The sequence below is a fragment of the Balaenoptera musculus genome, chromosome 20, assembly GCF_009873245.2.
Source record: "Balaenoptera musculus isolate JJ_BM4_2016_0621 chromosome 20, mBalMus1.pri.v3, whole genome shotgun sequence".
NCBI classification, from domain to species: domain Eukaryota; kingdom Metazoa; phylum Chordata; class Mammalia; order Artiodactyla; family Balaenopteridae; genus Balaenoptera; species Balaenoptera musculus.
In genome coordinates, this window is record NC_045804.1 from 10,771,372 (window position 1) to 10,783,316 (window position 11,945).

Here is an 11,945-nt window from a genome sequence, read left to right on the forward strand (position 1 = left end):
TACCCTGAAGTCTCCCAGCCTGGCAGGCAAGAGAACCTGCGCATTTCTCACCAGCCTGCAGGGGATGGAGCTCCAGGACCTGGCTCCTGGGTGCAGCTCCTGGCAGCCTCAGTCTGCGTGGACTTGGATCCTTCCTACTGGGTGCTGGGGTCCCAGTGGAGGGGGTGGGGCCAGGTGAGCCCCTAGAGGAGGTGGGGACTTCTGTCCTCTTGTTGGGGATCACACACCAACCTCCTGCCCCACAGACAGAGGCTCAGAGAGGGGAGGCATCATGCCTGAAGCAACTCCAGCTCACACATCCTGCCCTTCATCCCCTGGGTGGGCAGGAGGAAGAAACCAGAGAGAGCACGAGCAGCTCAGTTCAGAGTCAGATAAACTGAGACTCAATGTGCCCACTGGACAGTGCTCAGATGTCCCCTCCCTTGGGGAAGGATGGCCTAAAGCCCTTGGCCAGAGACTGTCCAAGCACAGGGAAAAGAGAATCAGAAAGACCTGGGCACCAGTCCTCGTTCTGCCATCTACTGGCTGGGTGACCTTGGGCCACTTACTTAACCTCTCTGTTTTCTCCTCTAGGAAACAGGGTAAACCCAGCACTGCCCCCATCTGGCTGCTGTGAGTATTGAGAGCTACAATGGATGGAAAGGGCCCTGCAGGGTCAGTGTACCAAATGCCCCTATCCTTGCTATTCACTGGCCTCACCCTCAGGCCTGCTTAGTCCACATAGAGGTCCTGTGGCTCCCGGCCAAAGAGCAGCTTCTACTGACAGGTAGTAAGTTCTCCACCATGGGGTATTCCAGATGACAGGACATGGCTGGGAGGATCGAGTCCCTGCCTGGAGTAGTACTAGATGAACTAACCCCTTCTCTTCCTGGGCCTCCCCAAGGAGGCCTCCTCCCAGCCAGGTGGATGGTCAGCGGCGTCCCACCCCTCCCACGGGCTTCTCCTGCAGGCAGCCTTAGGGGGAAAGTGGGGACTGGAAAGAGAGATCTGTTTACCCCAAACACAGAATAAAGAGCCAGTGATGCTGCTGTTCAAGTCCAGAAGCTCAGTGGCCCCGACAGGCTGTCCATCTGTTTGCCAAGGGCAGGGCCAGGGGCCAGGGGAGGGTGGGGGCTGGGCTGCTGGATGGCAAAGCCCAGGAAGGACCTCGACTGGGCTCAGGGTTCTACTTGCCCTCGTCCCCAGCTGCCCCGTACCCAGCTCCTCTTTTTTTTTTTTTTAATTATTATTTATTTATTTATTTTGGCTGTGTTGGGTCTTCGTTTCTGTGCGAGGGCTTCCCCCAGTTGCGGCAAGCGGGGACCACTCTTTTTTTTTTTTTTTTTTTTTTTTTTAAAGATTTATTTATTGATTTATTGATTGATTGATTGCTATGTTGGGTCTTCGTTTCTGTGCTAGGGCTTTCTCTAGTTGCGGCGAGCGGGGGCCACTCTTCATCGCGGTGCGCGGGCCTCTCACTGTCGCGGCCTCTCTTGTTGCAGCGCACAGGCTCCAGACGCGCAGGCTCAGTAGTTGTGGCTCACGGGCCTAGTTGCTCCGTGGCATGTGGGATCTTCCCAGACCAGGGCTCGAACCCGTGTCCCCTGCATTAGCAGGCAGATTCTCAACCACTGCGCCACCAGGGAAGCCCCGGGGACCACTCTTCATCGCAGTGCACGGGCCTCTCACTATCGTGGCCTCTCTTGTTGCGGAGCACAGGCTCCAGACGCGCAGGCTCAGTAGTTGTGGCTCTCGGGCCCAGTCGCTCCGCGGCACGTGGGATCTTCCCAGACCAGGGCTCGAACCCGTGTCCCCTGCATTAGCAGGCAGACTCCCAACCACTGCGCCACCAGGGAAGCCCCCAGCTCCTCTTAACTCCAGCTGGACCAAGCCAAGTTGACGAAGGCCAAAGAACACCACTAACTCACACGAGGGGCCCCAATAAATCTTGATTTCAAGAGAAAGTGGGCCCTGGAAGCCTGTGAATCCCATGATAAGGGACCCATCAGGCAGATAGATTCCCAAGCTGGCTGGACTCTGGGGTCATGGCACGGGGCCACTCTGGCCCTGGGATGAGGACTTTGTCCGAGGCAAGAATGGGCAGCTCTCAGCGGCGGGGCCTGGCCCTCTGGCAGAGGTCAGGTCTGCATTCCTGAGAGGCCCCAGTGCCCCCCAGGGAAAGCCAGGTACCCAGGGAGCCCTTCTGAGGCCGTGAGGTTGCCTTTTCTTTGCATTTGGAGGACGGTGGGGGGCATGGGGTGTTCAGGTTTTGTCAAGAGAAACTGTCAGCTGGACACAGAGACAGACAGATAGGCAGAGGGGGAGGCTGAGGAGCTGAGGGTGACGGTGCTGGAATGGGGGGCCGGGTGCCCTAGCCTCAGGCTGGTGCCCAGGGGTGGTGCTTGGGAGTGATGAGTTGGGGCGGGGTGGGGGTGGGGCTCAGAGGGCACTGGAGCCAGGCACCTGCCCTGCCAGAGGTCATGTCCTGCCCGTGCTGCCCTGGGTGGGTGGCTGTGGGGAGGGGGACGTTTCCTCTCCCTCTTAGGGCCCTCTTGGGGGCTCATGGGTTTCACTGGGAGTGATTCCTTAGTAAAGCTGCCAGCTTGAATGGTGCCCTTTTAATTAGATTATCCCAAATCCCCTCTGTCACCGGGTTATTAATATTTATCTGGAGCACACCTGATATGATTAGGTCAGCGGGCCTGGGAGGGATGGAGGGGGCTGCCCCTCCTCCTCCCTGCCCTCCTGCACCTCTCCCCCATTCCCACCCCCGTCCCCTGCCCTCCTGCACCTCTCCCCCATTCCCACCCCCGTCCCCTGCCCTCCTGCACCTCTCCCCCATTCCCACCCCCGTCCCCTGCCCTCATGCCACCTCCATTCCCCAAGTCCCCTCCCTCTGGAAGCCCCAGGCACTTCCCTGTCCTGCGTGCCCCTCTCCCTTGGTGCCCCTTCCTGCCCACCACATGGGCAGGAACCCAACCACATGGTGGCCCCGAGGCGTGTGCCGGGCATAGGGCACCCACATGAGGACATGCAATGAGCAGGGGTGGGAGGGATCCCACGCAAAACGTGCAGGGGGCTCTCTGCTCCTGGCCCATTGTTGCCACTGAGACACCCTCTGTCCAAACCCAAGCAGCCCATGAGGTCTGGCTCTTTCCTTTGACTGGGGCCCTGGTGCCCAGGCACAGCTGCATCTCTACCCCCATCCTGTCCCTCTGCAGGGAAGCCGCCACCACCATACACACACACTCCAACTAGGGTCCCCGTACCTGGACCCCCACTTGGAGAAAAGGCCCACTGGGTGTGAAATCAAAAGAAGCAGCAACAGGCTTCCCTGGTGGCGCAGTGGTTAAGAACCCGCCTGCCAATGCAGGGGACATGGGTTCGAGCCCTGGTCCGGGAAGATCCCACATGCCGCGGAGCAACTAAGCCTGTGCGCCACAACTACTGAAGCCTGTGTGCCTAGAGCCCATGCTCCACAACAAGAGAAGCCACAGCAGTGAGAAGCCTGCGCACCACAACAAAGAGTAGCCCCCGCTCTCCGCAAGTAGAGAAAGTCCACGCGCAGCGGCGAAGACTCAATGCAACTAAAAATAAAAATAATAAATAAATTAATTAATTAAAAAAAAAAAAGAAGCAGCAACAAAGCCCTTCTTCAGAAAATGGGATGGATCTGAGAGGCACTGGCCCTCTTCCTGGGGAAATGGGAATTAGCACCGAGGATTATTTTTGAGGAAGCGATGCCCCACTGTGCCCACACGTGCCACCTTCTGAACAGGTCCCAGTGGGGGGCTCCAGGCATGGGGACCCTAGTTCCCCAGCCCTCTTGTGGGCGGGCAGGGGAGCGCCTGCCCACCTCCCTCCCTCCTGGGAGACCAGTTCCTGGTGAGAATCCCAGGCTTTGCAGAGATGCCACTGTGTGGCTGAATCCCACAGCCAGGCCTGTGTCTGGGATTCAGTAGGACAGCTGAGAACAGGAGTGGGGAGCCCGTGCAGGCTGCCTCCAGCCTTGTGCAAAGCTACCTGGTGTCCCAGGCCCTAGGGGCAGGGCATGCCAAGCAGGCTTCCACCCAAACTGTGGAACCTGTTTTCTGGAAAGGAAAACCCCTATGGGGAGCTCAGTCCTGCCCAGGCTTTGGCAGTCTCTTAGGAACCCATCCTCAGCCTGGGCAGCAGCCACAGGAGTCTGTACCCATCACTGGCACACCCTCTGGTAGTGTGTCCCCTCTAATCGAAGCCAGTTTCTGGGGGCCCAGCGGCTCACTCTACAAGCAGACCTTGGCATTCTGGGTCAGTTTCAGGCTCATGATGGGATTGGAGGTCTGTGCAGGGACTCAGGAGGCCAGGCCGGTTTGGTGAACCAATAGCTACATTTCAGATTCTGGGGGCCTCCCCCTCTTCTGGGGACCCAGAAACCTCTTTGGGGTTGGCCTGGCGACTGCACTCTGGCCCAGCAGATTGAGGGGAAGGACAGTGGCCTTTTTGGTAAGATTCAACTCTGCAGAATCCTTTTGGCCACTGCATGGGACAGGGGTGCAGATGCGGCAGGCAGGGAGGGGGTGGGAGAGACTGCAGGCTGGAAGTCAGGGGTGGGGGGACCAACTCCCAGACTTGCTGCGCTGTCCCACCTACCAGCTCTTGAAGAAACACCTGTGGGAGCAGTGCCTCTTCCTACCTGCGCTGGCCCAAGTCCAGGTCCTGGGTCTCACCCACCTGAAGGACCCCACCCCCTCACCAATAGCTCTGAGGTATGCATTCCAGGCAACATGGGGAAGAGCTGAGCTTTGTCTCATCCCTCTTCGAAGGCAGCAGTTCACCTCTCCTGGAAATGCCCTCACCCCTGCGTCCCTGTGCACCGGACACCTCCCACCCGCTCCTTGCCACTCTGCTTCAGGCTGCTGACTCTGAGCCCTAAAATTTCGCTGCTATTTATCAGCCTGGCTCAGACAGTCATGTGGCCCAGTGGAGCAGTAAGACCAAGAATGGGGGTGGGGAACTCCCATCTAAATGAATCATTTGACAGAACCTGGGGATTTATCAGAAAACCCAAAGGACGCCCGGGCTTTGGAGAAAGGCAGAATGTGCCTGGAAATAGAACAGACCCTGCCATTTGGGTAGGTGGGTGGGATTCCCCCAGAGGGCACCTGTCCAGAGGTCTGAGGGTCCCCAGCACCTTTTTTCTAAAGTTTCTAAAGTTTTCCAATAGGGGCGGGAGGTGGGCAGAACAGAGGACAGGGCCTGGATGCCAGACAGTGCCCTGGGAGGGCTGTCATCCCCCTCCCCCACTGTCATCCCCCTCCCCCCACTGTCATCCCCCTCCCCCACTGTCATCCCCCTCCCCCCACTTTGTCTCAGATGGTTGGTTTAAGTACACTTGGATTTCCTTTTACAGAAGGACACTGAGACCCCGTATCGGAAAGTGGGCTCCCAATTGAGCTCACATGAACAGCCAGAACTCCCCACTCCCTTACACTCCCTGTGCTCATGCACCTTGGACAGAGTAAGGAGCCCTGCAAGCGATGGGCTTCTCCCACAGGGGGCGAGTCCACACCAAGAGTCCTGGAGGGCAGAGGGGATGGGACACCAAGAGGTCGGTGGCTCAAGAGTGGCTCTCCTGAAGCCCAGCCCTTTGGCAGCGCCTCCTGTGACCACAATTGCCCACCAGAAAAGTGGAGAGCAGCTCGTTGGCACTCTCGTCATTAAGTCATAAACTCTTGATAACATTTACTATCCTTCAGTCTTTAATTTGGACAGGGCCCCGTCCTCTACCCTTTGAGGTCGTTTTAGTCATTTGTTGTGCCTCTCAGAATCTTCTGTCCATCCGCCTGTAGCTGGTGTCCAGACAGGCACTGGCCATAGTTCTCCAGTGAACTGATCCAAAGCTCTGACCTCCTATCCCAGAGGGCTTCCTGGGCCTTGCCCATTGCCATATTCTACTGTTAGGTTTTAAAATTGCCGGGCAATTGGGCTCACTAACCGTTAACTTGTGGCCACTAGGACCCTCCATGTCTTTTTCTATTTGTGCTTATTTATGGCCAGTAATCAATGAACCCCGTGAACTTTGTGTTTGGTCCCTGATGAAGGTTTCCCACTTTGTTGAACTGCACATGTCTCTTACTGGTTGAGGGGGTTTTGAACCTGTTTCTCCCTCCTGAGGGGCTGCTATACCCAGCCTGTGGCACTATCCCCCTGTTGCACCAACTTAATTTCAGCATCCAAACAACCATTTAGAAAACCATTAAGCCATTCTCTCTAACAACTCAAAATATAAAGTGCTTTCTTTTGTTCAGTGTCAAACTGCCGATGAAAGAGCTTGTGGCATCTGACCTATCAAGGCAGACGTATTATCACATTCAGAGAATGAATAGCATATTTTCAAACCACTTTATCTAAATTACACAGTACACGCCCCAGGAGCCCAGAGGTCTGGTTATTCTCTTGAGATGCAGAGAGAGGAGGGCCTCACAGGTGAGGGAGGGGGTCCACTGAGGAGGAAGGATGACTTTAGGGGTGTCCCAGGGCCAGCAACTGAATGTGGCCCATGAGGCCACTGGCAGGTGTCCTCCAGTCTGCAGAGAGCATGGCAGTGGCTGGGTGGGACCCTCCCCAATGGCCATGAGGAGGTGGGGGTGTGTGAAGACACAGCCCCTTTAACAGTGAGATCGCTCATGTGGCCCAATAACTCACAGAGATGATTGGGGCCCTGTTCTCACTGTAGTTTTTCTTCCAAGCATCTCCCACGCTTGCCAAGCCCTCGTGCTCCTTCCCCTCCAGGTTTCTGCCAAGTGGTGGGAAGGAGCCTGTGGCCAGCCTCCTGTGGGTTCTGTTCTAAAAGCTGGTGCTCCTTGAAGAGAGGTGGACGATGGAACCGGGGAGGGAAGGGGGCTGGCTGAGGCCTCCCCGCCCTGTGTGTACCTGAGTGTGTGTGTATAGTGGTGGTGGCTTCCCTGAAGAGGGACAGGATGGGGGTAGAGATGCAGCTGTGCCTGGGCACCAGGGCCCCAGTCAAAGGAAAGAGCCAGACCTCATGGGCTCCTTGGGTTTGGACAGAGGGTGTCTCAGTGGCAACCATGGGCCAGGAGCAGAGAGCCCCCTGCACGTTTTGCGTGGGATCCCTCCCACCCCTGCTCATTGCATGTCTTCATGTGGGTGTTGGGGGGAAGGAGAGACACCAATAACAACTGAGACTTAACTGGGTTGGCAGGGCTCATAATGGGATTCAAGTTGACTGAAAGAAAATCATCTCAGTGACATTTCTGGCTCACCTGAGTCTCTGCAGCCAAAGGCCACTCAGACCCGGGGAGTTCAAGGTTTGCCCCGGGGGGCCCCAAAAGTGTGGACATTGAGTGGCTTCTCCCAGGGCTGGCAAGGCAGTTTTGCTCATGGAGCATTTGTAGAGTACGTGCTGACCGCCCCAGAAACCCCAGTGACCTGGTGTGCTCAGCCTCGGGCCCCTGGAGCAGGTCCATGGGACAACGGTACCCGTCTCCCTGGTGGGGCTTGCTGAATGCTTGCTGAACGGATGCATGAAGGAATGATGGGACTAGGGTGGTGCACAGGACGCTCACTCTCTGAAGTGAATGGGCCCCAGGGGCGGGGCGGGGGTGTCTCTGCTGCTAGCAGGGGTGTAAAGCGAGCTGTGCAGATGGCCCTTCCGCGCCGCAACAGACAAGCTGCTCCCAGGCCCAGCCCTCAGGACCGCAGGACAACAGAGGCCAGGTCTTTCCAGGGGCCACCCTGAAGAGTCTCGCTCTAGGGCAGCACATCCCTGGGCCCGTGACTACGCGGCCGTTATTTATGGGAGAACTAGAGCAGAGCAAAGACAAACACCTGGTAGAGTATCCTGGTTGGGCCAGACCCAGGAAACCAGCCGCCTGACAGGTTTGAAAGGCCCTCTCGGGCAGGGCCATGGCCCAAGGTGGGGGCCACAGTGGGCCTCGACCCATTGCAGGGCTGCTCTGTGGGGTGGGACTGCCACTTTCTGAGGACGAACTGACCCACAGCCGTGCCCTGGAGGGTGGTGATGGTAGGGCTGGTGCCCCTGAACTCCAAGCTCCCTCTCTATCTGCACTCGGCCGTCAGGGGCGACTTCAGATCCCAGGTTAGGGCCAGGCATGAGGGGGAAGCAGCGCCTCCCACTCCCAAAAGGACAGAGACGGTTTCTCTAAGTGGAGCCACCAGCCAGGCACGGCAGCTGATGCATCAGCTGGGCCTGCTGCCCCTCCTGGCCACGTGGCCAGCCAGCCTCAGGCAGGGGCACCCCTGGCCTGCAGAGAAGTGGTGACAAAGCTGTCTGTCGTCTCAGCCAAGGCCAGGTGGCTGGAGGATGAGACAGACCCTGCAGACACGAGACCCCCAGGGGTGCAGACATTACAGAGGGCAGCGCATGCACCCTCCTCCCCTCTCAGGCAAAAGGACAAAAAGGTACATACAAAACCACAGAAAACCAGCTCGCAATCCCACAGGCCCTGTGTTAGGGCTGAGCCCTCCACCCACCAGCACGGTCCAGGAGAACCAGGACAGGCCCCAGCCCCCTTGCCCACCTCCCTGTAATCCCTGGGGCGTGTTCCCTGTAGTAGGCTCCAGGGCATGGAGATGAGAGAAGCTGATGCCTGAATTCTTCCTTTAAATCCCACCCTTAACAAGGTCAAATTCATTTTCTTTGCCTCCGTAAAAAGTTCACAAATGCAAGGCTTCGGCTTTTCCTGAAATCAGAGCCCTGGCAGCCAAGTCTCAATAAAACACTGTGTGTTTCCAGGTGCTGGGGCCGGTCTTGGGGCCCCCGGTCACTGGGGTTCACGGGCACTTTCCTACTACCTCTCCACCTTGGAGGCAAGCAGCTCCTCCCCGCTGCAGGCCCAGCGCCCGTCCCCTTCAGATGCCTGATGGACCCCTGGGCCTGCAGCCAGGCTCCCCAGAGCAGGGCCTGCTGTGCCACTGGCCAGCCCTCTGGCCCTCCTTGCTCTTCCGTGGGAGCCCTCTTCACCCAGCACTGGAACCTGCCACATTCTGACCTAACAAACCTCACTGGACCTTTTCCTTAGAGGCGCCGTAGAGCGTATGTTTGTTGTCAATATGATTTTATTTACTTTGCAGTGGAATCCATGAGAGCCAGAAGCACAGTGGGGGCTGTGGCCCCAGGGGTCAGGGTGGCCAGTCCCAAGCCTGGGGCATGGCCTGACCAGTGGGCGATTGTATTTAAAAAAGAAAACAAAATGAAATACAGAGAACGAATCCCTAGCCACGGACATCAGTAATCTCTTGGTAATGGTGGGAATTTCATTAAACTTTCCCTTAAACAACAGAAACCCTGCCCTCTGACTAACACAAGGTGCTGGAAAGAAGATGACCAAGTGACTTGATCTCTGAACTTGAAATGTACTTTCCTACCTAGAAATTCAGCACAATGTGTTTAACGGCCAGATGCCTGCAGGCTGTTTGCATGCCCACCCTGCCCCCAAGAGGCCCAGGGACACCCCTCTCCAGTCTCTACAGCCTGACCCAGGAGGCCACAGCCCCCCGCTTGAGTGGGTTTCACAGCCGTGGGGGTCCGAGGCCTGGACCTCATCCCTGATGCAGAGCTGGGCACACGGCACACAGACACATCTCTCGGGGTCACCAAGGTCATGGCTTATGGTTGGTTTTTCTCATGGCAGGAGTGGGGTGGCACAGGGTGAATTTCACAGAAGAGGCACAGAGAGGTCCCCCTTAGTCGGGGACATGCAGCAAAGTGGACGTGTAGAAGGGAGCAGGTTTGCTGACTCTCAAAGCAGGGCGAGCTCTCGGGTTGGGAGCATGCCGCCTTTCTGCCAAGGCTGCAAGGCCAAGGTCAGTGGTCTCTTCCCTGAGTGGCAGGTGAAGCCCCTGGGGCTGGTACACCATCTTCATGACACCTTCACCTGGAGAGTCCCCACGGCAGTCCTGTGAGGTGGGCTGGGAGGGCAGCGCCGTTCTCATTCTACAGATGACGGAACTGAGGCTCAGAGGGCAGGAAGGTCACGTACCTGGGAAGGGTCAGAGGCAGGACAAGAACCAGGTTCCTGACCCCTAGGTAAGCGTCTTCCTTCCGCGCAGCACCGTGCAGCCTCTGTGGGGGAGCCCTGTCCTTGAGCTTCACAGCTTTGGGGGCAGTTCCCTCTGAGCCAAGGACCGGCAGGGACAGAATGCTTTCACTTCGAGGGACGGCCTTGCAGCCTGGCTTAGAAACCCAGGGCTAATCAGATCCTGGGCCATCTGGTTCCCCAGGGTCTCCAGAGGAAGCGCCCGGCCTCAGGCCAGACCCGCAGGCTCCTTCCCTTTGCTGTGGGTTTGTGGCACAGCTTGCAGGCCGGTCTACGGCTGCACCTCTGCACGTGTGCGTGGGGTTTCCCAGGGAAACTCCTCCTCCTTCCTCTGAGGCAGGGCAGCCTCTGGGGGCCTCTGCTGGGCAGACAAGCTGGAAGAGGCTTCCTTCTCTCTGCCGGGTGAACCCAGGTGCTCCTGCCACCCTCCAGCCTCCCGGCATGGGGGAGGGGAGGCCAAACAGAGGATGGAAGCTTCCGCAGGTGCAGGGCACAGCCATGAGCAGATTCCCACCACCCTGGGGGCTGCCCTCCTCCCAGCTACTTCTACCAAACAAGAAGCAGACAAGAGAGCTCAGAGGGACCTCACAAAAAACCGAGGGGAGAGCCACAGAGGTCCCCCACTGTGGTCCACAGATTTTGCCCTATTTCCTACATCCACCCATCAAAGGTCAGAGCTGGGTGACCTCTGCCAGCCACTGCCCTCGTTTCAGGACCAGCATCTTCATCCTGTCCAGCTGTCTGCCCCCAGCACGATTTTATGGAAAACTCAAAGGTCCTGGATTCAAAAATCTCTGTCCTGCCTGACACTTAGCCAATCAGGACAACACGGCGCTGCTCGCTGATGGCATCCAGACCAAGGCCACCAAAGGAACTGCCCTCTGGACTGCAGACCCTCCTCCTCTGCAGAGATGGGCTGGAGACCCCTCCCAGCCTGCCTATGCCTACCCCTCTAATTGGCTCAAGAACTCCAATTCCCTTGACTTGTGAGTTCCAAGTCTCCCCTGCTGGGACTTAAGTCAGAACCTTCTGGAATAGCACACTGTTCCCCTCTGCACTTAACTAGACCCTGACCCCACTATATCCCCACCTTCCCCACACCCAGCTTCATCCTGCCATCATCCCCCTTCCCTGAGAGGGTGAACCCCCACTGGGCTGGTGAGTCCCTGCCCCACTGCCCTCTCTGTGCCAGCACATGCGCATCAAAGGTGCCCTCTCCTCCCAGAGGCCCCGACGACATCACGTAACGTCAGCACAGACATTAGCGGTGGGGAAACTTTTAAGTATGCGTGCACACGCACCCCAGCCAATAACATTAAGTGTCATTTTAAAAAAATGGGTTAAATAAGCAGTATCGCCGAGGATGGCCGTGCTGGGCTGATTATCCTGTATTTGCACGTTCTGGCGGTGGGAAGGCTAAAAGTCTAATGACTGAATTATCACCCTAATGCCTTTTGCTGGCTGGGAATAATCCTGGGGCAACAGCTGCCGCAGGGTTTTTGGCTGGTTTCCTCTAATTGCATCCAGATTAAGGGAGCCATGCAGGGGCGGGCCTTCTCCATCCCTCCGGAGCAGCGGGACCTCGCAGAGCCCACACACCCAGGTCTTCAGCTTTCGAAGTCCTGGCTGCTCCAAGAGGCCCAGATCTCACTGGGACCTCACCCAGCCCATAGGTTGAGAGGTGGGAGGGTCATGGGGAGCCGTGGGGGTGAGGGGCTGTGGGAGCTGGGAGGTTCAGAATGAGTGCTTTCCACCCAGGACCCTCCAAAGTGAGGGAGCCTGGGACCCCTCTCCCTCCACCCCACACACAGCAGCCCAAAGGCACAAGGTACTGTAAAATGCATGGACGTTCTTCTGCTACAGAGGATGAGGGGGGAGCACTCTTTCTCCTCTTAGGCATCTCCT

General features: G+C 57.4%; 1 protein-coding gene across 1 annotated transcript in view; it reads right to left on the bottom strand.

Moving 5' to 3' along the window:
* Nucleotides 1-9,053: 9,053 nt before the first annotated feature.
* The window catches only part of TBC1D16 (TBC1 domain family member 16), an 83,915-nt gene continuing 81,023 nt past the window's right edge, over nucleotides 9,054-11,945 (bottom strand). The window contains exon 12 of the mRNA XM_036838042.1: nucleotides 9,054-9,983. Within this exon, the coding sequence (XP_036693937.1) occupies nucleotides 9,960-9,983 (24 nt within the window). The 3' untranslated portion in view covers nucleotides 9,054-9,959. The remainder of the gene's footprint in view (nucleotides 9,984-11,945) is intronic.